A 27,346-nucleotide genomic window follows, 5' to 3' on the forward strand; every position below is an offset into this window, starting at 1 on the left:
GAGTCCAAGAAGCTCAGACCAGCGTTGTTTAAGCAGATGGCCAATATACTTTACACACACACACACACGTGCAGGCACACACACACACACACACACACACTTGAAATGTTTCCAACTGAAATCAAACGGAACTTTTCTGTATGAAAGTATTTTAAGTCAGAGAAATGAATGAAGCTTAGCTAATATCACCTCACAGCAGAAAGCCTCATACTATACAGTAGAAGCTTTATATAAAATCTGTGTCCTACACATTCAATTATAGACGACAATTTACAGCATATGAGCAAATACGTTTTCTGTAAAACGTCGGTTTCTATTCAAATAATTACGAAACAATGTGAACTTGCATATTTAGCAAGTCTGCAACCCTGAACAAGATGAGTGGTTATGATAGTGGATGAATGGATTTAGCCAGTCATAAATATATGAAACTGGATGTATTAGGACAGTGCTGACAGATATGTTTGTTAAATTTTTTTAATTTAACCAGTCGAATATTTTTGGTGTCTAGCTGGTTGTATGCAAAACTTTCATTTACTTAAATACAACTAGCAATACCACAAATAAATAGCCTAAAATGTACTTAAAGTATCAAAAGTCAGGTAATCTTTGTATAGAATGGCTCATTTCAATTACATGATATTTTGAATTGCAATAATTGATGCATTTCTGTGCTTATCACTTTAATGTTGAAGATTGTAATAATGAAGTGTATTTTAACAATCTTAAACATATGATTTGAGTTTATTTCTTAATATCTGAATTTTGATACGGCTCCGAATCTGAAAAGCAGCTTATTAAATAAATGTAGTGGAGTTAAAGTGACAATTTAAGTAGGAACAGAAGTTGAAGCAATAATAACGCATGCAGTACATCTACACTTCCTCAAAAAGCATAATAAAACCAAAACTGAAACTAGCACACTGAAAGCAGACATGCAAAACCTGAGACTGTTTCAGCATTTCTGTTTTATCACCCATAGCGTATCAGAGAGATGTGCGTGTGCCCACTGGGAAACGGATCCACCTCACTTCTGTTACCGTTGGTCAGAGGTGCTGAGCCATGAGCAGATGAGTTCTACATCTCCTCTAAATGGCTGTGGTTTCTAAGAAAGCAAAAGGAAGCAAGTCGCTGAAATGAGTCAGTCGATTTGATGGTGAGAAGTATACATCAGCTCCTTTGGCTTCTTTGGAAATGTGCTTTTTTACAGATAAGCCAGGTGTCATTCAGATGAATAGGTATCAGTGTATATTTCAGCACTTTCTGTTATTCATTTAACAGCCCCACAACAAATGTAGTTTGTTGTTTTGAAATTCTCTGCATTGTCATGAAACCAGATTGGCTATCAGTAGGCTCACCAAAGTACAGGGGCTCCTGTGGGCTCACTGGGGGTTGATGTTTGTTGACAGGCCTATTAAAACCAAAGTAACATGGGAATGTTGGTTTGTCAGGCCCTTATAAAAAGCCAGGACACACAGGGATCATGTGATGCCGGCAAAACTCTCCATCTCTACTGCTGAGGTTAATGAAACCCACACATACACACTTGTCCATCCTCTTGCTGCAAGACAGAAGATCAGGGACTTTACGTTGCCTGTGTGTTTGCTAATATTGACCAGAAGCTCTCTGTGTGTGTGTGTGTGTGTGTGTGTGTTTACCACAATCATCTTCTACAGTTCTTCCATCACATACCAGACAGACACTTCTCTTGAGGATGGCGGCACACACAAAACTGGGCCAGTGATCCCAGGAGTCAGGCCGTTAGCTGCTGAGATGATCACGGGTGTCAACCAACTCACTGTTGACCTAAGCTCATATTACAACGCGCGCACATGCACTCAGGCACTTGGCCTTAACTGTCACTGCCACTGATACAACTACATTGACGTGCCCCTGTCTTACCACGTTACAGTTCGTTGTGTTGACTGTTTGCCACTTACTGCTGCCAAGCGGATCTTTGCCACCTCCAAAATAAAATGGTTACAATCACAGATGCATCACTTACTGCTGACACTGACGCTTTTACCTACTTCACCTGCAAGATTATTATACACTAGATAGTTTATAAATTAAAAAAAGAACACTTTCTGTTAAACAGTGTTACATAGACATTATTTATTTTTATTTATTTTTGTCCTTTCGGCTTATCCCGTGAGTTCAGGGTCGCCACAGCCAGTGTCTGCATCATGAGTTTTTACGCCGGATGCCCTTCCTGACGCATAATGCTTAAATAAAATTTGAGTAAATGTACATTTTTTCGTAAGTAAGCCAAAGTGAATCCAGCTTTTGGATTCTGCCAGGATGCTACTAAAGTCAATGTGGCTGAGGACAAGGCAGGACATAACAGCGATAAAAATATCAGTTATAGAAAGAAATTAAAAAGCGAAACTACAGGTGTTGATGAAATTGTTGGGAAGATTCTACAAAAAAATAAAGTAAAAAACAAAATACAAATCTGAAATTACTTGAAAGTGACAAAAATCGTATTATTATTATTATTAATAATAATATAGAAATAAATACAAATCTGACCTTGCTTGTAACTTTTCAGACAGCAGAATATTTTAAACAAGCCAACGGAAGTAAATGGGTGGGGGAGGCTTTTCTTTTGAAAATATCAGACACAATTGCATTATAGTAGTTTTAAAACTAAGTCTGTTCTGTAATTAGAATCGCACATATTTTACATCTTTTGATCAGTCATTAGGCCTATTTGTACTGAAGATTTGGCCTTTGTTACAGTATTTTATTTAAAATATTCTAATTGATCAATTAATTGAAAGTGAGATATATTATTAGTTTTGTCAGGTACAAGTTATTTCACAGAAGATTGTAGGTTTTTCTTTTTTGTGCAAAGGCAAATACATTTTTGTTGGGAACTTTAATTGCAACCAAATCACATTTAACAAAATGATGGTGTGTTGAAAATGGAAATAAAAAATCTGCAATACATTGACACTGATTATATCAAAAATATGTTCCCAGACAATGCATTTTTTCTAATTTTGTCTAATCACGGAAAATGATGGATCCATTTAGTCTTTCAAAGCACTTGGATAAGGTCAGGGAAAGATTATTGACTGGCCTAAAACAAAACTTAACGGTCACTAAAGATAAAACATGCTTAATTAGTTTAAAAAAAAAACTACAATCTTTCTCTAACTTAACAAAAGTTTTTTGTTTTTTTTTTTGCCTAAAACCACACACACAGAGGACTCGATAACTGAGCTCATGTCTGTGGTTTGACAGTTGTGCGCTGTGTACGCCCCCTATCCACTCCAGAAATCCGTTCATTCTCAAACTTACAACAATAATTGCAGTTAAGCTGTATAGAAACAGACACGGTGGAAATGCTGAATGTACTGTTACCATTGAAAAATACACGGATGTCATGTTTCAGCATACAGTGGAATCACAGCTTATTTTTTTCCAGTGCGTTGTGTAATTAGCATTTTTTGGTTAAAACTTCTTCTACTAGTGTTGGGTCTTTGATAAGACATCAACTGTTTACAGGTGGACTCCATATGACAAACTTTAGGCGATTCGATGAAAATAGTTTCGAAAAACAGCAACTTTCTTGGTTACTCATGTGTGGTACATTTCTGTGACACCCATGTACAGTGAAAGTGTGCTGACAGTCTTTCTGCTTGTTGCTGCTGCTGCTGGGGCTTCTGTGCTTTGAGGTGGTTGACTGAGGGAGGGAAGCTGAAGCAGCGTCGGCCCTCGTGGCTGCGGTGCTGTGTTCTCCTGCCAGAGCTGACATCACAGCACATTTTCCTTGACCCCTCTCACAGCACTCACACTGGAGACTTCTTTGCCAAAGCTTGCGTTGGCCTGGATCCAGCTGGCACAATCCCACACAGATGCTTAGCAAACATGGCAGAGTGGGATTTCCAGTCGAGGAACCTGCTTCTGTTTGCTGCTTGCTCTGGTGCATGTTTGAACCCCTGCTTGACAGGACCAGTTGGATTTGTAGATTTTAGATTGAAATGCTAAACTCAACAGACCAAACATTCAAAAATAGGACATTGAAGATTGAAAGTTTCGCTTTGACACTTCCAAAATTACACCCATTCAAACTATAAAACATAACAAAGACAGGATTGGGTCACTAGTGGACAAAGAATGAAGCCCTCATTATCTTTCCTTTATCTCATGATGAGACTATGAGGTGTCTTTTTCTCTTGTCTTGAATGCTTCCTTCCCGTTCAGCTATGTACTTAAATGGCACACAGCACAAACATGTTGTGGCTTGTTAGAGGACAGACTGTGAGAACGTGTTGGGAGCCCTGAGGATTTATTTGAGGATTGCTGTGTGTAGTGCTGTGTATCAAATCCAATTCTGCTAATTGACTCTTGTTCTTTTCAAATATAAAACCAACATATGTTGCATGCATGATTACTTTTGGGCCGACGCCTTTATCCGCAGTGACTTACAAATGAGGTAGAAAGCCAAAAGTCTGAGATGAGAAGAAGAAACTGAAAACTAAGTTCCACCTGATGGAACTTTACAGGAAGCTGAAAAGGTTTGTCTTTCAAAAGTTAGGTGGGAAATTAGGGAGCTCGTTTCACCTTCATGGGCCCGCTGAGCTGAGGATCTTTGTTTAGGGTCTTTTGCTGTGTTCTGTAGGAACCAGCAAATGCTGTTCCCTGGGAGACAGCAGTGTGCGCGAGGGATTTCGGGCAGACCCTTGATGCTACGACAGAGCTGTGTCATGTGCCTGTTTTAGGCTCTTGCTGCCTCGGCAATAATCTTGCTCAGGCATCTGTTTCGCATCACTCTTCTCCATCTATACTAAATTCCTCGGTTCCACTCGCACATCACACAGTTTTTCTGTCATTAATACACTGATGGCACATGTCTTGTCCTGTCCTTTCCACGGCACTTTCTCATCATTCATTTCTGTCAACCAGTGACATCTTCGATTCGTTCTCTCCAAGATCCTCCAAGTTCTGGTCTTCCCAGCCAGGCCTTCTATACAACACAGCATCTGCATCAATGTAGGATCTTCAGTGGCCAAAAACACTGGAAACAGGGTACATTTTAAGTAAATTGTTAGTAGGTCGTCAAAGTTGGAACCCCCTCGGATTATAGTAACAAAGCTATTTCAATATGACCTAAAATACAAAGACTATCTCATGCTAGAATCATTATCATGTGGTGAAGTTATAATTTTTTATGATTAATTGTGTGTCCTCATCATGACTCACACGTTCATGTCTGAATAGAAATAAAAATAGTGTGTTTGGGGTCGATCTGTATTTTGCTCAGAGACACAAACTTAATGACAATTGGAAAGATCATTTATTTCTGCTGGTTATGAAGTGAGGAGTTTGATCCTGTGACGTAACGCAACGGAAGGGAGAATATAAACTGCTTATCTGGAGGTAAGAGCGTTGACTGGGCAGAAGGTTATTATCCCCCCGTCAGTGAAGGGTAACCAAGCATGCGGGGCAAGTTTGTGCAACTGATTAAAGCAACAGAGGATTTGGGCGTTAGCCTTTCGTCTGGTTGTCTAGGTGTGGCTCTGAAGGTGGGGGTTGACGTCGTAGTCTTAGCCACACCGGTGGCAGACACGAGATTATTACCCACAGTTTATAGCCTTGCATTCCGTTGGCCTCAGTTTGAGGTAGCCATTTGGCTGATGAAGGCAATGATACAGTGAGAAACTCTTTCCATAGATCCTACAGCCTTTAATTAGCTTTGCTCTTCACTGAAATACTTCCCATAGCAAAGCAAGGATTTCTAGTTCCCACTTGACTCACATGAGTTAAAGCTTAGTTTTGAAAGAGGCTGAAGCGGACTCTTCTAGATTCTTGGAGTGTAATGTCCTGCATGTCTAATTGCCCCCTCACCATACGTGCCTTTACTTGTCACATGACCACGAGGCGTGCTCAAATCCGAACAAAAGCACAAATAGCGAGATTCCCAGTGTTGCTCTATAAGCAAGTATTCAGACCCAACACTTTTTCTTTTTTTTTTTTTCATCCCAAATTCCTTTACGATGCCTTTTTTTTGCCACAAAATCTCAACAATGTTGTGAATCTACTTGTTTTTTTGTAGTTAAAGTCTCTCAGCACTGTTGAGTTAAAGTCAAAAAAAATTAGAGCACATAGAAAAGGACAGAAAGAATGAAAACAGTTTAAAGAAATGATCAGCAGGCTGTGCATTGACAGTCATATCAGCTGGTTCCCATCTAGCAGATGCACAAGTCTTTGGGTAGCAAATATTTTGAAGTGAATAGATGAGTCAGTGAGCAAATCCTCCAGCACTGAACATTCAGCTAGGTCCATAAACAGTCAGAAATGGTGGTTTACAACTGTGCACACATACCTGTAGGGTTAGGGTTTGGCACAACAACAGGCTTAGGTAAGTTAGAGTTCAGGCACTGAAAAAACATGGCTACGTGTTGTGGGTTTTACTTTAGCGCTCAACAAATCAATAGAAAGTTGTTTTGAATTCTGGTCTCTTGTAGGAAAGTCCTCTGCTTTGCTGGCCTGTCCATCCACCCGAACCTCCTCCCCCCTGGGAAATGAGTCCGTGTCTAAATACTAGGAGACTGTGTTGTTTGCTAGAGACACTAGTCATAGTCCTATTTTACAGCATCCTGTAGCAGTAATTTTTATTTAGATGTTATGGCCTCATAAATGTCATAAATGTCCACTGCATGCTCAGAAATATTTGTCTTGTGTCTCTGATGCAGTATATTAATCTTGGAGACACATGCGGCATTTATCTGTCACTGTACAATGCATAGATAGATATTGTGCTTTTTGCAGTTTGCAGTTTGACATGACTTGGACAGAATAATGATAAAGACTTACAAAATTTCAAAATCAGCTCATAAGATCAATGCAAACCGTATGCAGTGTGTCTTTTATAGGGCTGAACAAAAAGCACAAACTTACATTTTACTGTTATAGTGTGCAAATGGTCTGCACTTACTGAATATAGCACTTTTCTACCTATTGGCACTAGAAGCGCTTTACACTGCTTCTTATTCACCCATTCACACTCACAATCACGTTATGAAACTTGGTCCCTCTGGGCTCAGCTTTTGTTGTAAAAAAGAAACTGGCAGGGTTGGTCCACACATCCTAAAACCTATTTTTTATATCCAAACGTACTCACACAGACACAAATAAACCCACACATGCCCCCCCTCCCACCACACACACACACACACACACACACACACACACACACACACACGCACGCAGAAATGTCTCTCTACTAACACCAGTGGACACCTGGTTGGTTTCCTCCAATCTGTCATTAGGCTGAAACATGTCCAATCAATTAGATTACAAGGCACGGTGGTGAGCTGCGGGTCTGTCTGATGTTCTTCCTGGGAACAGAAGGTGCTAAATCAGCTGTGCAATGCTGACAACAATTCTGAACTAACGCATACGTATTAATATACAGACGAATGCTCTTACATTGTAGTTATTTCATAAATTGCAATTTTGACTGATAGTTTTCACTGAAAACTTTTTCCTCCAACTGTTTTTAGAGCCCCCACATCTTAAGCAGCAACCTTCACTGTACACAGTAGATACACAACATATATAACACAACACAACATATACATATAGTGTTGTTTAAACTATCCCCTAATTCAAGATTCAAGATTCAAACAACTTTATTGATCCATGGGGAAATTGAGTTGCCTTGTTGCCCCATAATTGTGAGGCTCCTTAACATGCGAGGGCGTACAGTGGGTGGGTGTAGGTGCCCCAGTTTAGAACAGCGCTGAGCTCGGGGCTGGAAACCACAGACATGAGGAAAGTTAGAAAGTACTGATTGATGGACTAACCCCAGAAACCCAAACTCTAACCCCGGGCTTGTATTAGATTAGACACACACACATCAACAGCAGATTTCTATTCTCGACAAGTACACGTTCGTTTGTGCTCTGAAAGGAGCTGAAGTTGTCTGGACTGATTATTTATTGCATACTTTGCAAAATGCCCACTGTGGAAACAGACGTTAACTTGTAATAGCACCACAAATCAGAGCCAGTTTACAGAGTGTGTCCCTAGTAAACAGTTCAACATTCCTTGATGTCCATGTGGTCCTGAGGGGCACTGCCTGATTTCATCCTGCCTCCTTTTTTAGTGTGCTCCACATGGTTGCCCCCGCTGACCCATGGATACCCTCGGCCTGCTGCAGCTCCACTAAAGCCATCCAACGTGCATGTTTTTGATCACACCTGCATCTGTGCCATTAAAGCTGGAGTTACTGTTTAAACAGACATACGAGTTAATCTTAGAGGTCAGTGTGACTGTGGTCAGGCAGGAGATCGAGAGCGTGTCCACAGGATGTTGTTTATTAAAAGTAGAAGAAGTAATGTTTTATCATTGTACATTAATCCAAGCTTTTCACAGTAGTTAAACATTATAAAATTAATGACCCCATGTCATCCATCTATTCATTATCTGTAACCTCTTATCCTGTTCAGGGTCGTGGGGCTGGAGCCTATACCGTCAGTGGGCTAGAGGCGGGGTCCACTATGCAGGGGTCTTTAGTCTATCTCAGGGCCAACACAGAGAGACATACACAGACAGACACAACTGTTCTCACATACATTCACACCTACAGACAATTTAGAGTCGCTAATTAACGTAACGTGCGTGTCTTTGGACTGTGGGGGAAAACGGAAGGACCTGGAGGAAACACAAACTCCACACTGAAAGACCACAGCCGATAAGTGAATTTGAATCGGTAACCTTATACCATCATAAAGATTTGTCCCACTTTCACTCATTTCTGATTTATAGAATGCACATATATATATATAAATAAACTCAATGTGGTTAGAGTTTGAACTTGCCCGATAGCTGGAGCCATAATGTCTGGGGTTTTAATGTTTTCCACAAACATACATACCCAGCCCTGAGACCAGAGCTCAGGGCTGGGTTGGACAGACACTCAAATAAATGGGCACATTTGGAATTAAGCAATATAGTTAAAAGGTTAAATGTTGAGTCCATTAAAGTGCTCAGGGCGTAAGAAATCTCATAACTTTATGTATTTGGCATTAATAAAAAGTTTAATTTAACTCCAAATTGTCATAAACAAAAAAATCCATTGCTTGCAGGAATAAACCGTGTGCCCCTGTCAGGTTCCATCCTACAGTCCAAAAACACTATAGGCAGTGGGCAACACTGTGATAGACCGGTGACCTGTCCGGGCTGAATCCCACCTCTCGCCCAGTAGCAGCTGGGATCATCTCTGGGCGATGTGTTACAAATGGAAATGAAAACACGCACACACACACATACAGGGAGGTGAATTTCTGATTTAAACGTCTGAAAAGACCCGACTTGAGGCCATTTTTGTCTGAGTGAAATGGATTGGATTTGAAGTGTGTCGTAGTAAAGTAGAAAGAGACAGAGCAGTCTTTAGTGCCTCAGCACTCACACAATTTACATAATGTACACGGCAAAGGAGGCACAGCTCCCTGTTCCTTATCCACTCCAGTCAGCAGCTCTTCACAGACATTGAGCTACATGGATCTACATCTTCATTAACATCAGCTTTTCCGTTGTGCATGTATTCAGCTAAGCTATGTCAAGAGGGGGGCACGTTCAACTTCAATGTATTTATAACATTGTCTAGTTTGTTCAGTTGTCTTTCAGAATTTTATCTAAAATTTATTTCTTATGAAATAGTGGAATATTTCAAAACTAAATATTTATTTGGGGAACAACAGGTTCCTTTGTTGAGTAGTTTTGATATCACATTTTCATTTGTTCTAAATGCGCATTTGGCTTTGGATCGGATTCAACACCCTTTTACTTTAGATTGGACAATGCATCTTATAATGAATTAATTACATAGCTTTTTCTTCCTTTGATATTTTATTCCTCCTTCCTTTGCTTGATCAATCATTTTCTAAATATAAACTACAGGAGACACACTTCTTGCCATAGTTCCACAAAGTCCCACAATCATTGCTGCTTTCATTTAAAGGTTAAACCTGGGTGGATAATTTTGGTCAAAGTGGCTGATGGGTATGGGTCCATATCATCAGCAGAGCAGAGAGCGGACACCTTATGTAGACATTTGTGACTTGTTACAAAACTACTCAGTTAAGCAACGTTTCATGGCTTCAAAGATAGTGACTCATTTTCAAACTATAAGAGGACAAGTGGTAAAGATTAGCTCAATCCACATCATAAACTCAATGCTTCATGTACATATACGTTATACATTACATTAAATGGGTATTCACAATGCACACATGGCATCAAGATATTACTTCATCAGATAGCCTTCAACTTTGTACAGTTACATAAAATAACTGCCTCATTTCAATGTGGTTTGACACCAGAACTAGAATTCTGTCCAGTTTCTTGTGTCATCAGTTTGTTATGCACCCAACGTATCAATTCTAGTGCACGGTGGCATTAAAATGTGATCACACAAACATCTTCAAATGCCACTTCTTCTTTTTTGATCTCTTTATTTATTAAGAGAAATGCAAAGTGTTACATTGTAAAAACCAAAAAGGCAGTTGTGGCTGTTTTTACAGTAATGTAAAGTACAAACTCAGGTGTCAAGTGCTGAGAATGCTGTTTCAGTGCAATACATTGAGGACTATATCATGTTTGCATGTCTCTAAAGTTGTGCTCTCTCTCTCTCTTTCTCACTTTTATGTTGTGGCTGATGGACCTTTCAGGTAAGCAAGTAACTTTCATTCTTCTGTTTTCTACATATATTTTATCTGAGTGTTAGCTCATTGGCAGACAGCTCATTTTCTGAAGACAATCAACAATATTATTACATCAGAGTAGAACCAGGCTCATTACAGAATCATACAACAATGCAATGGCGAATTACAGAATATGAATGCAGGCACTGCTGTGTAAAAAGTCGTACTCCATTTTCCCACTCATCATTTGCACTGTAGAGTCACGAGCTTTAGATTTTATTAAACCACTTACTGGCTTATCTGTTGTTATCAAGACCATAGACATGGGTTAGTAGGTTCCTACACCACCTGCTAGATAACTCAAGTCCTTTTGAAATTTCCCAACTTTAACACCCTCTGGAGTTGAATTTCTGACCTGGAAAAACCTTAAAATTCAAAATGGCCGCTCATTCCAACTTCTGCTGCATATAAATGTGGCAAACCTTTGTTTGGTATGGTTACAGTTCAACTTAGAGAAACAACGTGCTTAGGTTCAGGCACAATAACTACGTGGCCATTCAGTGAGATACACATGCACCATCAGTGAATGATGAAAATTGTGAATATAAAAGTTCTGCACACTGAAACAAACAACAATTCATCTGTAAGCATATTTCAGCACATTGTAATTAAGACTAAAAATGAGCCAAGTATAAACTCATATTATTAGTTTACAGGACATTAACTTGCATCCAAACTTGGATTAGATATACAGTTACTTTAGTTTAACACTAATCAGGTAGGAAACAATGGTTGTTTGATGGTTGACAGATAATATATGATGTTTTAGATGGTTTACATGTTGCATGTAAATTGTTGAGTGTAAAGTGTAAAGATAGGTTTAAACTGGTTATATACTGTTGTATATATGTATATTCTATTATTATCTTAACAATATACTGTTTTTATAATTATGAATATAAGAGTAATAATATTAGTAGAAAGGAATTATTATAACAAAATGGCGTCTTTGCTTCGCCGCTTTAATTTTAGGAAATGCAAGACATGAACACGTTTTAGATGATTGTCACCTATTACTTTTACTGTTGCTAGGCAGAACACTGGAAGTGTTCATAACCTTCTCCTGCAGAAACACACGAGGAGCATGGAGTGGAGAACAATTATAAAAAATGAAGCTTTAAACTGCAAAAGCATGTCCTCTTTGGGCCCTTAGGGTGTCATGTGACATCACTAAAGCAAACTAATAGCCCGTGTTGTGCTGGTAAAGGCTGTATCAATTATGGGCACTTTCCAGGACTGGATTTTTTACAAATGTTTATACACCAAGTGAGCTGAGGCCAAAGAAAAACTTGCCTCTGTTTTTGCATTCATTCACCCTGTGTTGATGTGCAGAATTGGTTCTGCACATCATCCCACAATACTGCCAGTGAAGCAGTATCAAACGATCTCTGCAGCTTTGAATCACAACAACAGGTCAAATTGTGGGAGAAAAGCAAGAGCTGGACTTTGTGACTGGCACTGCTCTTTGAATCCTAATAAGTTAGAATTAACATCAGCTGAGGTTTTAATGACCTACACTATCACATGCTTCTTGTTCAGCTTTAACTTTTTTAAGAGCCCTGCCTTCTGTTGAGGAATAAATTAATCGAGCCTGAAAAAAAGTAAACAGAACATTAAGCAGCTGCCTGACAAAGCATGAAGTGGCATTTTAACATCAGATGTCTAACGACGGTTGGTCTGACGCAGGTTAACGCGTTTCATTTGAGCAGTATTTCAGCTTCGTCATCATGTCCTTTTTAGAATGCTGGGAGGAGGATGGGCTCTGTTGTGAACTCAGGAACGTGTTGGGGAATGTATATTAGAGCGTGGCCTGTGCATGTCTGATTCGTAGCAACCTTAAATGGGCCAAAGGAGACTGAAAGTCTTCTAGTGAGTGGTAAGGAGTAAAGGATTTATTGTAATAAATATTGTACCTACGAGACTGTCATGTCATCCTCATAGCAGTGATAGGACGATGTGACATGTGACAGAAAAATTAGCTTGACTGTTATGGATATTATCTCTGAACTCTGATTTTAGTTCTGACCTCCACTTTGATTGTTGACTGAAATATCTCAACTCTACAAACCTTAATGTCCCTCCCAGACGAAATTGTAAAAATGCCGGGGGTCGTCTCACTTTCCATCTATCACCCTCAGCATCTCAAGACTCAGTCTAGTACAGCCTCACACTACGGACTCTATAATCCTATAATAACACCTGTATTCATGGTAAAGCTGCAGTAGTGCAGAAGAAGACAGCGATAACTATGATAACTTTGACATCACAGAGAGAAGACTGTGGACTGCAACTCTGATGTGATAATGAATAAAGTCAAGTCAGCCTTTATTTTTTGCAGCACTGGCCATGAAAAATGGTAATTCTAGGAAGTGCTTTACATAACCCAATACAGACAGCCTCAGTCAGAATGGATAAATACAAGTTAACAGATCAAATAAATTAACATTGATTGGGAGGGGGAGGTGTGCGGTGTGCTGATAGAGAAGGATGTGCCCCCTGATTAGAGCTTGGAGATCCAGTGAATTGAGTGTGACCTCAGTGTGTCAGCAGATCGTGCAACATGGAGTAGCTTCCAGCCACCCTGTGTTGTATTGTATGGGACACACTGCCCGCTTGCTCATTGAGTGTCATCATGCTGAGCCTGCAGTTACACTCTGAGCTCTGTCGCTCACCGGCACTGTGAAGGGACACGGGAGCCGTGTCTTTGAAATTTCTGACCTTTTTTATTACCCCCCCCCCCCCCCATCATCCCAATCACCGAGAATAAATCGGGATAGCATCTTGAGTTTGAACATTTTACTCGTGCTTTTCAGCGTTTGCTGCCATCCAAATGATGTGCTACTGTTGTAGCAGACACTCGGAACTTACATTTTCTTAAGAATTGGAAGTGTTATTCTTGTAAATCAAAAGTTTTATTTTCATACACGACTTTTTCGAATTATGATATGGCTAAAAACTTAAACTCCCCGTACAGAATTTTCACATTAAAAGCCATCTGTTAGGCTTCTAATGTGAAACATTACCAGGAACTGTTGAGTTTCACTACTGTTCAAAAAATTTGTTCATGCTAACCGTAATTTACACTGCTGCTTTTAGTCGAAAATGAACATTATGCTCAGTCTGCTTGAAGGACACAACAACCATAACATCTCTAACAATGTTTCCTTTCTTTGCTGTTACAAATGTGGAGCATTTATGTTGGATACTTAAATGAATGTCTCTCTATGTTTTTCTATGCTGTTCATTTGTATTTTGGGCCTTTCCAGTTAATTGAAGAAGAAAAAAAAACATGTTCCTATCTCTGTTAACTTCTCTATTCAGCTTAAAAACCTCAGCCAAGAGTTTGACTCATCTTTGTGCTTTTCAGGTGAGATTTTGTAATTGTTGGTTGAGGCATTTAATGAAGCGGTGGCACTTACCCACTGACCCAGGCCTTAAAATGGAACTACTGTATCGGTGGGTGTTTTATCAGGGAGGATTATGTTCTAATTGGGGGAGATTTAGGTAGAGCCATTGAAACGTACAGTAATGTGGCACTGTGCTAGGAAGTGGGACAGGAAGGGGAGGAGGAGGTGGTGAGGGATTTGTTTGTAAAAAAAAACAATGTCAATGAATGTAGCACACCTGGGTTATTACATCTATTTAAATGCGAATGCAGTATGCGGTTGTGTTTATGTGGGAATAATTAGAGCGGCAGCTTTGAGAAATCAAGTATACACCCAGAGTATTGTGAGACAGGGTCCAGGGGGACACAGAATGCAGGAAAATGTTTTTTGTTAGTTGAAACTGCTGGTCAGTTTGGTGGGACTGGTTCCAGTATACAGTGAAATTGAGCACATTAGAAACATTGGGCTAATTTTAGGTGTTTTCCATTATATTTCTGGTTACGATAACATATTTTTAACGTACTGTATATTATAACATTTGGAATTTGTGGCTGTGTTTCCAAGGTGAAATTGTTTGGATTTCATCGTGGAGAGTGCATCAGTTGGACATCAGTGTGTTTTTAGGTTGGTTTATGAGAATCTTACGGATTAATAGATAAGCCATGACCACAGGAGGTGGACTCTTCTGTTACCAAACTTTATAAAATATATTCAAAATCCTTTTGAGACTTGTATTTATGATCAAAATATTCAGCTAAGGAACTTGGTTACATTTGACCTGCCTAATGTGGTTAGATAGGATGCTTTCTGAAAAAAGTCCTGGAATTGGTTTATATTTGGGGATCCAGACACTGATCTGGACTTTTAGTTAAGCGGACACTACGACATGATGCCACTGCTCACCGGCAACTTTTAATGTTGTTTTTCAATGAAAGAATTTACAAAATGCACCAACACCTAAGTTCTAATTCTCCGCCTTTCTCGTCCTCTGTACGTCAGCCATTCTCCAATTTCCAACTCCGAAATCTCAGATCTCATCCGTAAATCCAAGCTCATTGCATGTCAGCTAGCTCCCCTCCCCGCAGCCTTGTTCAAACTCTGCCTCTCCTCTTTGCTTACCCTCATATCTGCCACCACTGGAATTGTTCTCATTTGCTGCAAAAGTGGAGCTGTCACCCCACCCGGTCCATCTCAAATCCTTTAGTTCCCAGCCTTCCCCTGTCACTACCGGTGTGCCCCAGGGCTCTGTGCCAGAGCCCCTTCTCTTCATCACCTAGCTCCTTCCCCTTGGCAATATTTTCCGCAAATTCAATATTAATTTCCACAGCTTTTCCCAGCACCAGCTCTACCCATCTAGCAAACCAAATTCCACACTCCTGCCCTCCTCCCTTACCAAATGCTTATCCAAAATAAAATCTTGGCTCACGTCAATCTTCCTAAAATTAAACAGTGACAAAACAGAACTCCTGCGCATTGGTACTAAATCTACATTATTGAACGTTGCCAATTTTTCCCTCACAATCGTTAAGAGTCTGGGTGTCATCCTCGGCCGCTCACTATCATCCCAATCCCACATCAATAAAATCGCTGTCTGCATATTTTCATATTACAACATTATTCGTCTGTCCCCCTCCCTCACCCACCATATGGCCTTCATGCTTGTTCACAGCCTTGTAACCTCCCGCATTGATGACTGTAACTCTCTTCTCTTTCCTCACTTATAAATCCCTCCATGAGCTCCAACTGGTCCAAAACTCATCTGCCTGCTTCATCACTAAAACGTCCTCATATTATTAGATCACTCTTATGCTTCAGCAACTCTACTTGCTCCTGACTAAATACGGAATAGATTTCAAAATCCTCCTGTACACCATCCTCACCCCATCATATTTGTCTGATCTCCTCCAAATTGCCACCTTCCCCCGCTCTCTCAGATCTTCGTCTTCCATCCCCCTTACTGCGCCCCCTGCTCGCCTCAGCACCAAACTCTGGGACTCACTCCCACTGGATATTAGAAACATTGACTGTCTTCCGGTCTTCAAATCAAGACTCAAAACCTACCTGTTCAAAATCGGGTACTGACTTTAATCTGTAATTGCATTGCGCTGTCATCAGCTTCTGTTTTATTTGTTTGCTGGTTGTTTGTACAGTGTCACTGAGTGTTTTGAAAGGTGCTTATAAATAAAATGTATTACTAATATTATTATTATATATAATACATCAAAATGTGTGTTTTTATCAGCCTTTATTAAAACAATTTCACATTAGCACTAGACATACTGGGGTTAATATGAGAGAACCTACCTACCTATTGGTACTCAAAGCGCTTTACACTGCTTCTTATTCAAAATCACACATACACTCACACACTCACTCATACACCGATGGGGAAGCTGCTATGCAGCTTGCCAACACTCACCGGGAGCAACTGAAAATTAAGTCACACCTGAGCTGACTGTGCTCCAGTCCACTTGTGAGGATGTCAGCCATCTAACAATGCATCACACTACAGCTTAAAAGGGAATAACAACAACAACAACAGCAATAATAATAATAATAATAATAATAATAATAATAATAATAATAATAATAATAATAATAATAATACAATTTTATTATATATTACCAGATATTTTGGACTAGATTGTTGTTTAACTTGAAATGATCACAGCACCATACAATTTACATTCACAAGCTAAGATAACATGTACATATTTAGGCTTTTGCCTAAATATTAGGCAAAAGCCTAAAGTTAGCAAACCCCTGAACATAAGGCAACAAGGCAGCAGTGTGAACCACTGTAACACCATGATGTCTCAGTATTAGTTCAAGTATGTTCACACTATTTACAAATGTTTGAAATGTTAATGTTAATTCATTAAAACTGTAAAAAACTAACTAACTAGTTAGTTAGTAAGTAATATGGAAAAGATTCATTCACAGTGAACAAGCTTTTTTTTATTTAAATGAAAACATGACTTTTCCTCTGGTGCCACCATCAGGATAAAATTTACATTTCACAATTTTTTAGAATTAAAATTAGACTCTTTATTGTTCATCATTGAGCACATATTTTCACATACATATTACTGTAAATATTTTGTCCCTGCAGTAGGGCAGCCACAGGCGGCTACAGGCACCTAGGGAGCTAGCACTGAGTGTCTCCCCCACACCGGGTGGATGGGCTGGGATTGTAAAGCCTGATGCTTTACCCGTTGAGCCACCAGGCTGCCTTTGTGTAGAAAAGTTATCATTATAGGAAATGTTAACAACTAAGTGGTCATTTCCATCCTGTGTTGAATTTACATTTGCATTTGCTTCTTTTTTTTTATTTCAGAAACAGTGATCACTGATCAAGCACAACATTAAAACTATCAGTTTGTTTTAATGTTGTGGTTGACAGGTGCAGACACTCAGATCAGTCTGTGGCAAGAAAAGATGCACTATGTAACATTACATATTACCTTCACTGATTGTGTTTCCATGTATTATCAGAGTGCTGGAAGGCCTGATGGAAGTAAAGAACATCTAGCATAAACCTAAATGTGAACGTGATTTGTGGACCCCTCTGCAATCTCTTTTCATTTGTTCGTGTTGATGAGTTTTTACGTATTTCTGTGCAACTTGATCAAAACATATAAAAACAAACAGGAAAACTTAGTCTGTGTAGTGTTTTAGATAAGATGTTTGGGTAGGTGAGTTCAGTCGTCTTCTAATAAACACATTTGTGAGGCTGAACAACACATGCAATCCATTAGTGTGGTTAAATGATTTTTAAGAAGCATGCATTTTCACCACAAACCAGATGCACTGTTGCTTATTAATATTAGAGAGGCTGAATAGATCAGAAGGAAGGGGTTGTAAGGATTAAAGGATGGGAGTGTCTGTCTGCAGTGATTTACTGCACCTTTGGCTGGGGGCCATGTTGGCCTTTGATGTGGTCCAGATAAAGGAGGACAGTGGGGTTTGAGACATGAGAAAACTGCTTAGAAAATGCTGTGGTCACTGGGTTTCAGTGCAGACAGAAGTGGACATGTCAGCTCTGTTACCTCTGCGCCTGCAACTGCAGGTGTTCTTCAAACAAAGTTTCCATAATAATATTGGTATGAGCAGCGTTTCCAACACAACCGTTACATGTGGTGCTGCATAATGAAAATACATCTTATTTCAAAATTCAAAATTCAAAAGGAAATATCGTAAAACTATACCTTTTAGATTATATATTCAAAATGATGGAATCTTAGTGCATGGTATCTGTGAACATTCACTTGACCTCACGTGCATCAACTTACTGTACGTAAGCACAGACGCAGCGTTTACCCTAGTTATGATCAGATTTCTGAGAATCTCAGAATATGCATGGGAACTGAAACCTTTTACAGTCCAATTAAATAACTTCCCACTGGGGTTATCAGTTTTTTTTTTTTATCAATGCTGGCACATTTTCTGAACAGTCTCCTCATGGCCTCACAGCTTGTAAGAAAAGAGTCATAGTGCACAGAAAGAGTGTTCAGCACAGTTGGCATCTATGAATGCCAGAGTTGTTTGTTTGATTCCCGGCTTCTCCTGTTCACATGTTAAGCTAAATAATTATTTATTTGTAAGTAGAAAATCTATAATGCAAATTTATCTCTAGGCAACTCCAAAAACATAATCTCTGACCACAAACATATACAACTACTCATGAATGTGTGGTACAACGAAGCCATAGTCAACCATCGTATGTCAGATTTATCGTTAGGAATGCAGAGCCAAACCAAGTCAAATGTCTTATTGATGTTCATCTTTGAACAATATCTAAAGACATATTTGCCTACTTTCTTCTGAAATGTGTGCCATGCACTAAACATTTTTATGCTTTCTAAGCATTCTATTATCTAGTAGTTACCATGGTTATGGGACTTGTTCATGTCTATATTGAGGTCAGAGGAAAAGTCACCGTTTGTTTAAGTCAGAATATACTATTGTACACACACTGTCACACACAGAGAGACGGCCGAGGCCCAGGAGGTAGAGCGATTATTCATCAGTCATTCAATCACAGGGTCAGTGATTTAATGCCCAGCTCCTCCTGTCCACATGTCGATTACTTTTTTGGGCACTGAACCTCAAGTTAGTGGTGGGTCAGGTGAAGCACGGTAGCTGCGGTCATTGGCCTGTGTGTGTGTGTGTGTGTGTGTGTGAATGAGAAGAAACAATGAAAGCACTTTGGGTACCAATGAGGTAAAGAAGCTTTTTATATAAATGCAGACCATTTACCAACCCCCCCACCCCCCAGTGCCAGTTCTCTCTCTGCACTGCACTAGTACATTTGAATCTATGTCCACAGTAAACCACGTATCCACGTGTAAAAGAAATTTTACTTTTCTAAATGAACTCTTGGTACTACATGCAAACATCGAACGAAGTAAAGAAAGCTCCCCAGTGTTGGTCTGGATAATGCTACATAAGCTCTCTGTGCTAGACGGACATCAGTTTGTCTCAGCTGTCTTGTTTGCAGCTTTATCTGTAGAATTGTCAATAATACTGTTGATTGTGAATTTGTTATAATGGGGTTATTTTCATGTGTGGAAAAAAAAAAACCCAAAAGATTAACTAACCATGCAATACATTTTTTACATCTTAAAGATGCAATAACAGAGTCGAATCAAGTAGTGAACACAAAACTGATGAATCACTGAACCGATTAAATTCATTGTTGCATTAGTTGGTTATTGATTAAGGTGAGTAGTAGCACTTACACAGTTGCATATAAGTGAGTAAGCACTTTATGAATAAAAGTGTTTTTGCATTTTTGTGGAAAAAGTAGTGCTTCACGTTCCACATAGGTCTGCACCAGTGTTAGTCTGTGTTACTGTAATAATGTTATTATTATTTTCCCAGTGACGATTAGCGTAAAAAGTTCCAAATAACAGAAAGCAACTTATAACAAAGTTACTTTTGTTGTCACCACATCATAATCGTCCCGCTTGCACACGTCACTATTAGCAGCAACACGAGCAGCAAGCTGATGAAAAGTGACCTTCAGCGGAAATATCCCTATAACTTCTATTATGTTGGGGTTGAAAACACAAGCTCCAAGCTCTTGAAACGCTTATTAAGACAGCAACACAATGTAAAGCTCATGGAGCTAGACCCCTACGAACATGAGCCCTCTGTGGCTGTGTAGGGTGGATGTAGCCCTGAAATGTCGCCCCCTACCACTATTGGCTCTCCATCTTTCAGTCTCTGAACAATATATATAAGTAACGTAATTCTAAACGTAGTAACGAGTAATTACTAATAATGTCTTGGTTATTGTATCTGCAGTTCAATATTTTTCCAATAATATAAACTGTTTTGATTTATGCGCTCTAAATATTACGATTATTTGTGGTACATTTTGAGAAATTGAGAAACAAGTAGGCTAATTTGTTCTTAGTTTGTTCAAGTGGTGCTCAACACTGAATAGCTGTGCCACAAATGTCAGTCATGTAGTCACAGAACCACAGAGAAAGTTAACTGATCTTTGACCTGTGCTGGACTATGAACGTGTAAGCTGGAGACTGCATGTCACCTTCTCTCTCACCTGCACGTCATCTGTGTGAGTGGACCACGGTAAAGCAACACTTAGAGCTACCAATATGTGCTTAACCTGTTGCCGCTTAATCTTGCAGAGGCAGTGGATGCCTCTTCATAGTAGCTTCCATGTCATCTGGTATTGCTGCTCGTGTGTGTGTGTGTGTGTGTGTGTGTGTGTGTGTGTGTCTTAAAGGGAGCCTTGGAGAGAAAGCAAAGGTGTTGCAGAGTGCTGTTACTGGTGGCTATTAGCCAACTGGAATGTTGCCAGCATGACCAGGCAGCTGCATCGTTCTCACAGCAAGTCAGTGTAGTCACTTACACTCACTGGCCACTTTATTAGGTACACCTGTACACTGTAATGCAGTACAATACAGCAGCTCTGCCACTAATTATACATTTGCAATGATATTTTCTCACTTTTTAAGTTGAAACTCATAAAGGTGATTTACACAGCCTCCCATTCACCCATTCACACTCACAATCACACTCACACACCGATGGGGGAGCTGCTACACATCTGGCCGACGCTTACCGGGACGAACTACTTTGGGGTTTAGTGTCTTGTTCAAGGACACGTGTGACCGGTGGAGCCCGTCAGAGCTAAATTTAAAGTGTTGTTGCAAAGGGTTTGAATTGTATACATGGGATATTTCAGTTTTGTTTTTGTTTTAAATAAATGTACAAACTTCTAAAATTCTGTTTTCACTTTTATTATGGGGGTATCAGGCTAAAACATAACTAAATTGAAATAAGTGAAGAGAGTCTGAAAACTTTCTAAATGCACTGTACATTCAGTCTGTTTTTTCCCATGGATAGAGCTCGAGTCTTGTGCATTTGAAACTGAATATTGAGCCTTTCACAGGAAATGACACATGCATGTATTGGACATAATTTATCTGCATAGAGGTTAATGCATTTCAAAGTATTTACCAATGATTGACAGGCTTTGTAAAAAAGTAAACAAACATCTGTAAATACTAAAGGTGAAGAAAATTGAATGTGATAAGAAAAGTTAATGTTTTCATATCATCTCATTTCTCAAATACTTCCAGATGACATCATGTGGAGGACCGAGAAATATTTTATTATACATGTAAGGAAGTTAAAAGCATAAATATAAATGCAGTCTCCAGAAAATGAATTAAGTTGAAAATTGGTGATGTTCACCAGCAAGTTATAGTTCCAGGGGGAGGAAGGCCAGGGGGCACTTTTTGCTCTTTGGTATGAGCAGGCTCCCCTTCAGCTGAACCTGCTGACTGACAGCTTGAAAGCCTCCAGGTGCAGCTGAACCCAGAGTCCTTCAACCTGTCTCGCCTATCTGTCTCTTCATTTACCTCACAATGGGTAAGGGGTAGTGTTCACACGAACAAGAATGCTGCTCAGTCACTTCTTTCTCTTTTGCTTCTGAGGCAGCTGCAGGACATTTAACATTTTGTCTATGGAAACTATAATACTCTATTTTTTTTTTTTTTTTACAATGAAGGCAAATAACTTTGATGTGAACTATGACAAAATGTTTCACATTTTTTGAAGGCAAAGACAGATGACTGGGCATGAAGTAATCAGTGTGAATCACAAACTGTAGCTCTTGTGAAGCACTTTCTCGCACTGCCTAAAATATTTCTGCTGCAAAAGTTGAATGAGCTGCTTAACCTGTTGCATGACTGGTAATAAGAAGCATCTGACAGTCAGTGGTATTCTGTCTTGCTGATGTGACTTTGCAGACATTCATGAACTAAATTAATCTACAATCCACCGAAAATTGGACAAGAAAACATAACAAAAAGCAAGGAGACTTATGAATTATGAAATTATTATGAATTATGAAAATACAGCAGCATACCGAGGTTCTAATTAAACTGTGTTTTATGTTTCTAAATTTGAGTGAATCCATATTCTGAATCATTCACTGCTCTACAGAACAGAGGGACATGGACACTGTGTGTGCCTTTGTGTCAATTAATAAAACTGGATGAATGGTGTGAATAATTTAAGTAAATCCTAACAGACATCTATAAAAACAATAAGATAGACAAATGCCTGTCTAAACAAATGGTTTTTAAAAGTGTTGACATTGTCCACAGATCTTCATTCAAACATCAGGTGAGGTTCCCAGTAATTTCGACTGACTTGCTGGTAAAGTAACAACCTGTCATTTTATGAAATCATCTTCAAATGACTTCTGTAATTGTAAATGAAGAACTTAAGTCGGCGCAATGTTGCTGGCGAAATGACTGTTAATGTTAAATGATACGGAAATTGCACATTTTAAAATCTAGAAATTGAACAATAGCGACAATTCTGTCCCCCGTATTCTCGATGTGGAAATGAACAGCAGAATTTTTGTGACTTTTAACTTTGGGTTATAAACGACCTACTGATCAACACTGATACCTCAGTGCTGCCTCGGGCATGTATAGTGAAAAAAATCAAGCCTTTTGAGATGCAGAAATAGAAGAAAAACATAAAGTAAAGTTTATGATATTTATGAAAGGTTATGAAAGGTGGACTTTAGCAGAGCACACTCAACACATATTCCCATAATTGACAAGGCTGCATAATGTTTTTTTTTTTCAAAATATGTATTAGTAAAAAAACTCCTGCAGTGTTTCAAACAGATTAAAACCCTTAGATAGTTGGTGGTGGACATACTGTAGATGCAGGTAGTTTGAAACTTCCGTGCCACATGTAGCTCACCGGCAAAATGTAAGAATGAGAGATTTCAATTCTAAAAATAATTATTTTGCCTTTATTTTACTGAGTGGACTTTTGTGTGCATGTTCGTTACAGTGTGTTATTTCCTGCGTCATTGTCTCTGCATATATGCCTTAGCACTCTTCGGGCCTCACAATTGATCCTGCGGCATTGTTATCCGCTGTGCATTTGTGCACTTAACATTTTTGCAGTCGCTTGCTGTTCCTTTACCTTTCGATATTCCCTCCACCACGGACCACCCGCGGTGCAGCACTCACAGAGCACTCACAGCTCATCCTCCCCCGCCCCCCACCACCTCCCCCAACCTGGTTTCCTCCTGAGTGCTGACCTGCACTGCTCCTTTAATATTGGTGACAGCTAATACACTTCTAAATGATCAGTTATTATCTCAGGGGCCTCGTCCACAGGGCCCCACTGATTCCAAAGGTCATCTCTCTGTCTTCCAGTATTGATTAAGTGGGCCTGCTAACGTGGCTGTGGACCTTACTGAAAGTGAACATTGTCACTAACATATTTCCATCAGCTGTATCTGGCTGGAGAGGCCCATTTAAAAGCCTCTTTGACTTTGTCGCTGCCGCAGTGAATAGGAAAAGATGAGAAGCATAATGGATATGCCAATAAGGAAACTAGTGCTACTAAAATATACCGAGGGCCACAGGCAACACAGACACAAGGGGCTTTCCTGCTGAGGGTTATAGCACTGTCTTCACAGTCTTTGCACTGTTAGCAGTTTCCGGGTTTTCTGTGACCGGAACCAAACCCAAACAGTCATAACAATCCATGTCTTTATTAAACGACAGACAAAGTGTTTAACCACCTTTGGCAGCAATAACCTGAAGCTTGTTTCAGACATTGTGAATGGAAAAATGGTCTGCATGTATATAGCGCTTTTCTACCTATTGGCACTCGAAGCTGCTTCTTCTTCACCCACTGTCATTCGCGTCGGCCAGCTGCTACGCTCTGTAACCCAAGGAGCTGGGCATCGAACCAACAACTGACCCCTCTACCTCCCTGCGCCAAAGTCTCCGACATGAACTCTGGAGAGGAGGATCAGCTCCTGACATTGTCTGGAAGTGAAAGTGGTTTGCTTTGTAATCTGGTCAAATACCACAGAATCTTGCGCTGTTCCTTGTATTTTTTTGACGATTTCCAAGTCTGCCCAACGTAGGTTTACGAATTTCGTTGTCCTTCCAGTTTGACATTGTTGTTGGGTTCATTGGAAAGAACGAGTTCTTCACCTTCGGTTGTTTATATTTGCCCGGTTTTACAGCAGTCATACGAAATGGACGTCATCAACACGCTCATTCACTCATGGTGAATCCTCAGGAGTATTACCCCCTTTATACTGAATGAGCTCGGGTGGAGATAAGCACTAATGAACTGGCCTATGTAAAGTCAGGGTAATATCAGGCCCAACAGAGCATTTGTGCGTTTCCGTTCACACATACACCCCCTACAGATAAAGTCTGGAAAATGTCTAAATAGGGCTTTAGTTGGGCCAACAAACGTTTATGGGTATTCGCACTTGGTCACATTTGGTTGCAGGTAAACATGATTAATTTAGACGTATTGTACAGTCTCGACTTGTGGTCAGATAGATCATCCTAGGTATATTCAGGCTTCCAAGGGATTGTTCAGGCTCTGACTCTCCCCGGTGTAAACTGGAAATATGTTTGGAATTTGCGACTTGTGAAAGGAACCGTGATGGAACACTGTGCAGAAACACTCTGTTCCAGAGAGTGAGCTGACTGGAAATCGCACCAAACTGATCTTTTTTACTTGTAGCAGTAAGTTACCAGCTTTCATCAAGATAAGAATAAACTGGTCACATTTTTCCTTTGATTTTCTTTCTCAGCACAAAACAGTACACACCGGTGCTACTAGCTGATCGGCTAGTTGATCATGTTTTATCACATACATTTGTGAGAACTCTGAGAATTTTTTTGTCCTTTCCGCTTAGTTCAGGGTCACCCCAATTTTTACCGGGCTTGGACCGGCACTGCACAGCTGGGGATGGGAATGGGCTGTTAGGGGTTCAGTGTCTTGCCCGGAAACACTTCGACATATAGCCAATAATAAAAATTGGTTATATCTATCCGTGGTCTCCCGATAGGAAAAATCATTTAAGATGCGAAAACAAACTTGCCTAAGACATGAATCCTGACACTCAGGGCCTGGGCAGTTTTTGACATCACAGATTAGAAATTCATTTCCAAGTTTATCAAGGAATCCAACAGGATAAAATCAGGATTGCTGTTCGTCAGCTGAAGCTCAGTAGATGTTGGTGATGCAGTAGGGAAATGAACTTACGCACTGAAGAAATACTTTAGATCAAATAAATCCACCCAAACAGAGATCAGACCCCAACCCAATAGAGATGCTGTGGAATGAGATTAAGAGAAGACAACTTGTCTATAATTCCCAGCCAGTCTCATTCCTTAGGTGTTACACGCTGATGCATATGCTTCTAGTTCAACGTTCAAGGCACCAATGACTTATGTACATGTCATAGGGAGGTGGATGGTACAACAAGACTTTCCACAGGAGATCAAGGTTTGACTCTAGTGCGAGACACTGAGGAATTCAACCTTCTCTAAGCCTCTCAGAGCTAAAAATGAGGAAAATATATGGCCAGGCATCATTTTCCCGATATTGTTATTGTGGTAGCATTGTGGCAGAGTTAGTCTTTGTGATGAAGGTATGGCCGGCTCACTTCGCTCTTATCGGTACATGTACTGTAATACACTCACTGTGCTCAATGTTTAAAGGAACTCATTTTCTTGGTGTTTGTTGATCACTGTTTAGCAGGTTCAAAGGTTACTTAGCATCCAACCAACAACTATCTGTAAGAAACTAACAACTGATTCTTTTTTTTTTTTTGCAGTTGTATGAATTGGATGATGATGAAAAGCGCAAAGAATTTCTTGATGACCTTTTCAGCTTCATGCAGAAACGAGGTAAGTTGTTTTCACTTTACAGAGCATCTTGTTCAGTATTGTAGCTTGAGTTTGCCCCATACCCTGTCACGTGTAGCCGATACCTCAGGGCTTTGGATTCCTATGTTTGTTTGAGGGGTGCAATTCTCTGGAAGGAAGGGGAAGGGGTACCTGACATGTGACATGACTGTCACAATGTTTAATGTTTGAAACACTTTACTGCATCACAGTACTCAGTGACCCCGTACACTCCAAGAGCTCAACTTTGTGCTCGAGGTTTTGATTTCATATCAAAACCAAATTTTGAGCAGAGGTGGCAAGACACAAACTCAGTACTAAAAGCGCATGTATCTCATGTCTTTGGGTGGGATGTGGGGATTCACTTTTTTAGTGCTGGGTCTCAGGAGGATACAGAGCTTTATCAGTACAAACACAGACACACACAAGCATTCTGACCCACCAGGAGCAACTTGAACACTGACATGTGGATAAGACGAGCAAGGGTCTGAGCCGCTGACCCTGCAACCACCCCATCAGTTTATATTTAAATAAAAAAAATCAGAATCTGCAAAGAATCTAGTAAGTAAAGGTGTCAGCTTTTCTTTTGACTTTCAGCTTATCCCCTAAGTTCAGAGACACCACAGTGGATCACTGGTCTACATCTTGATTTGGCACATTGGCTTACCCCTGATACCCGTCCTCACAAAACCCTCCCCAATTTTACGGGGCTTGGGACTGTAGGGCCCAGGGACACAGCCTCCAACCCTTTGGTTGGTGGGTGGCGGCTCTACCAACTGAGGCACTGCTGCCCCTTAACCAAAGGTGTCATCTGTGGTTGTAAAACTACAGAGTTCACAGCTACATTATATAATGTCATTGATTTTATGGATTTTAACATTATATTTTATGCGGACAACAGGCCTTACATTTTTTTATTTTATTTTATAAACACAACTGTTTGCAGTGCAACAAGGTGCCAACATAACAGAAGCAGTAATCACGGGGTCAGTGTTAGTTTTTGCTTTTCTCT

The 27,346-nt window shown here is 39.9% G+C and overlaps 1 protein-coding gene across 2 annotated transcripts in view; it reads left to right on the forward strand.

Moving 5' to 3' along the window:
- Window positions 1-27,346, forward strand: part of arid3c (AT rich interactive domain 3C (BRIGHT-like)) — a 73,075-nt gene that overhangs the window by 22,020 nt on the left and 23,709 nt on the right. For both annotated transcript variants that reach the window (XM_067521851.1, XM_067521853.1), the window contains one exon: window positions 26,265-26,337. In XM_067521851.1, coding sequence (XP_067377952.1) covers window positions 26,265-26,337 — 73 coding nt within the window. The remainder of the gene's footprint in view (window positions 1-26,264; window positions 26,338-27,346) is intronic.

The sequence above is a fragment of the Channa argus genome, chromosome 11, assembly GCF_033026475.1.
Source record: "Channa argus isolate prfri chromosome 11, Channa argus male v1.0, whole genome shotgun sequence".
NCBI classification, from domain to species: Eukaryota; Metazoa; Chordata; class Actinopteri; order Anabantiformes; family Channidae; genus Channa; species Channa argus.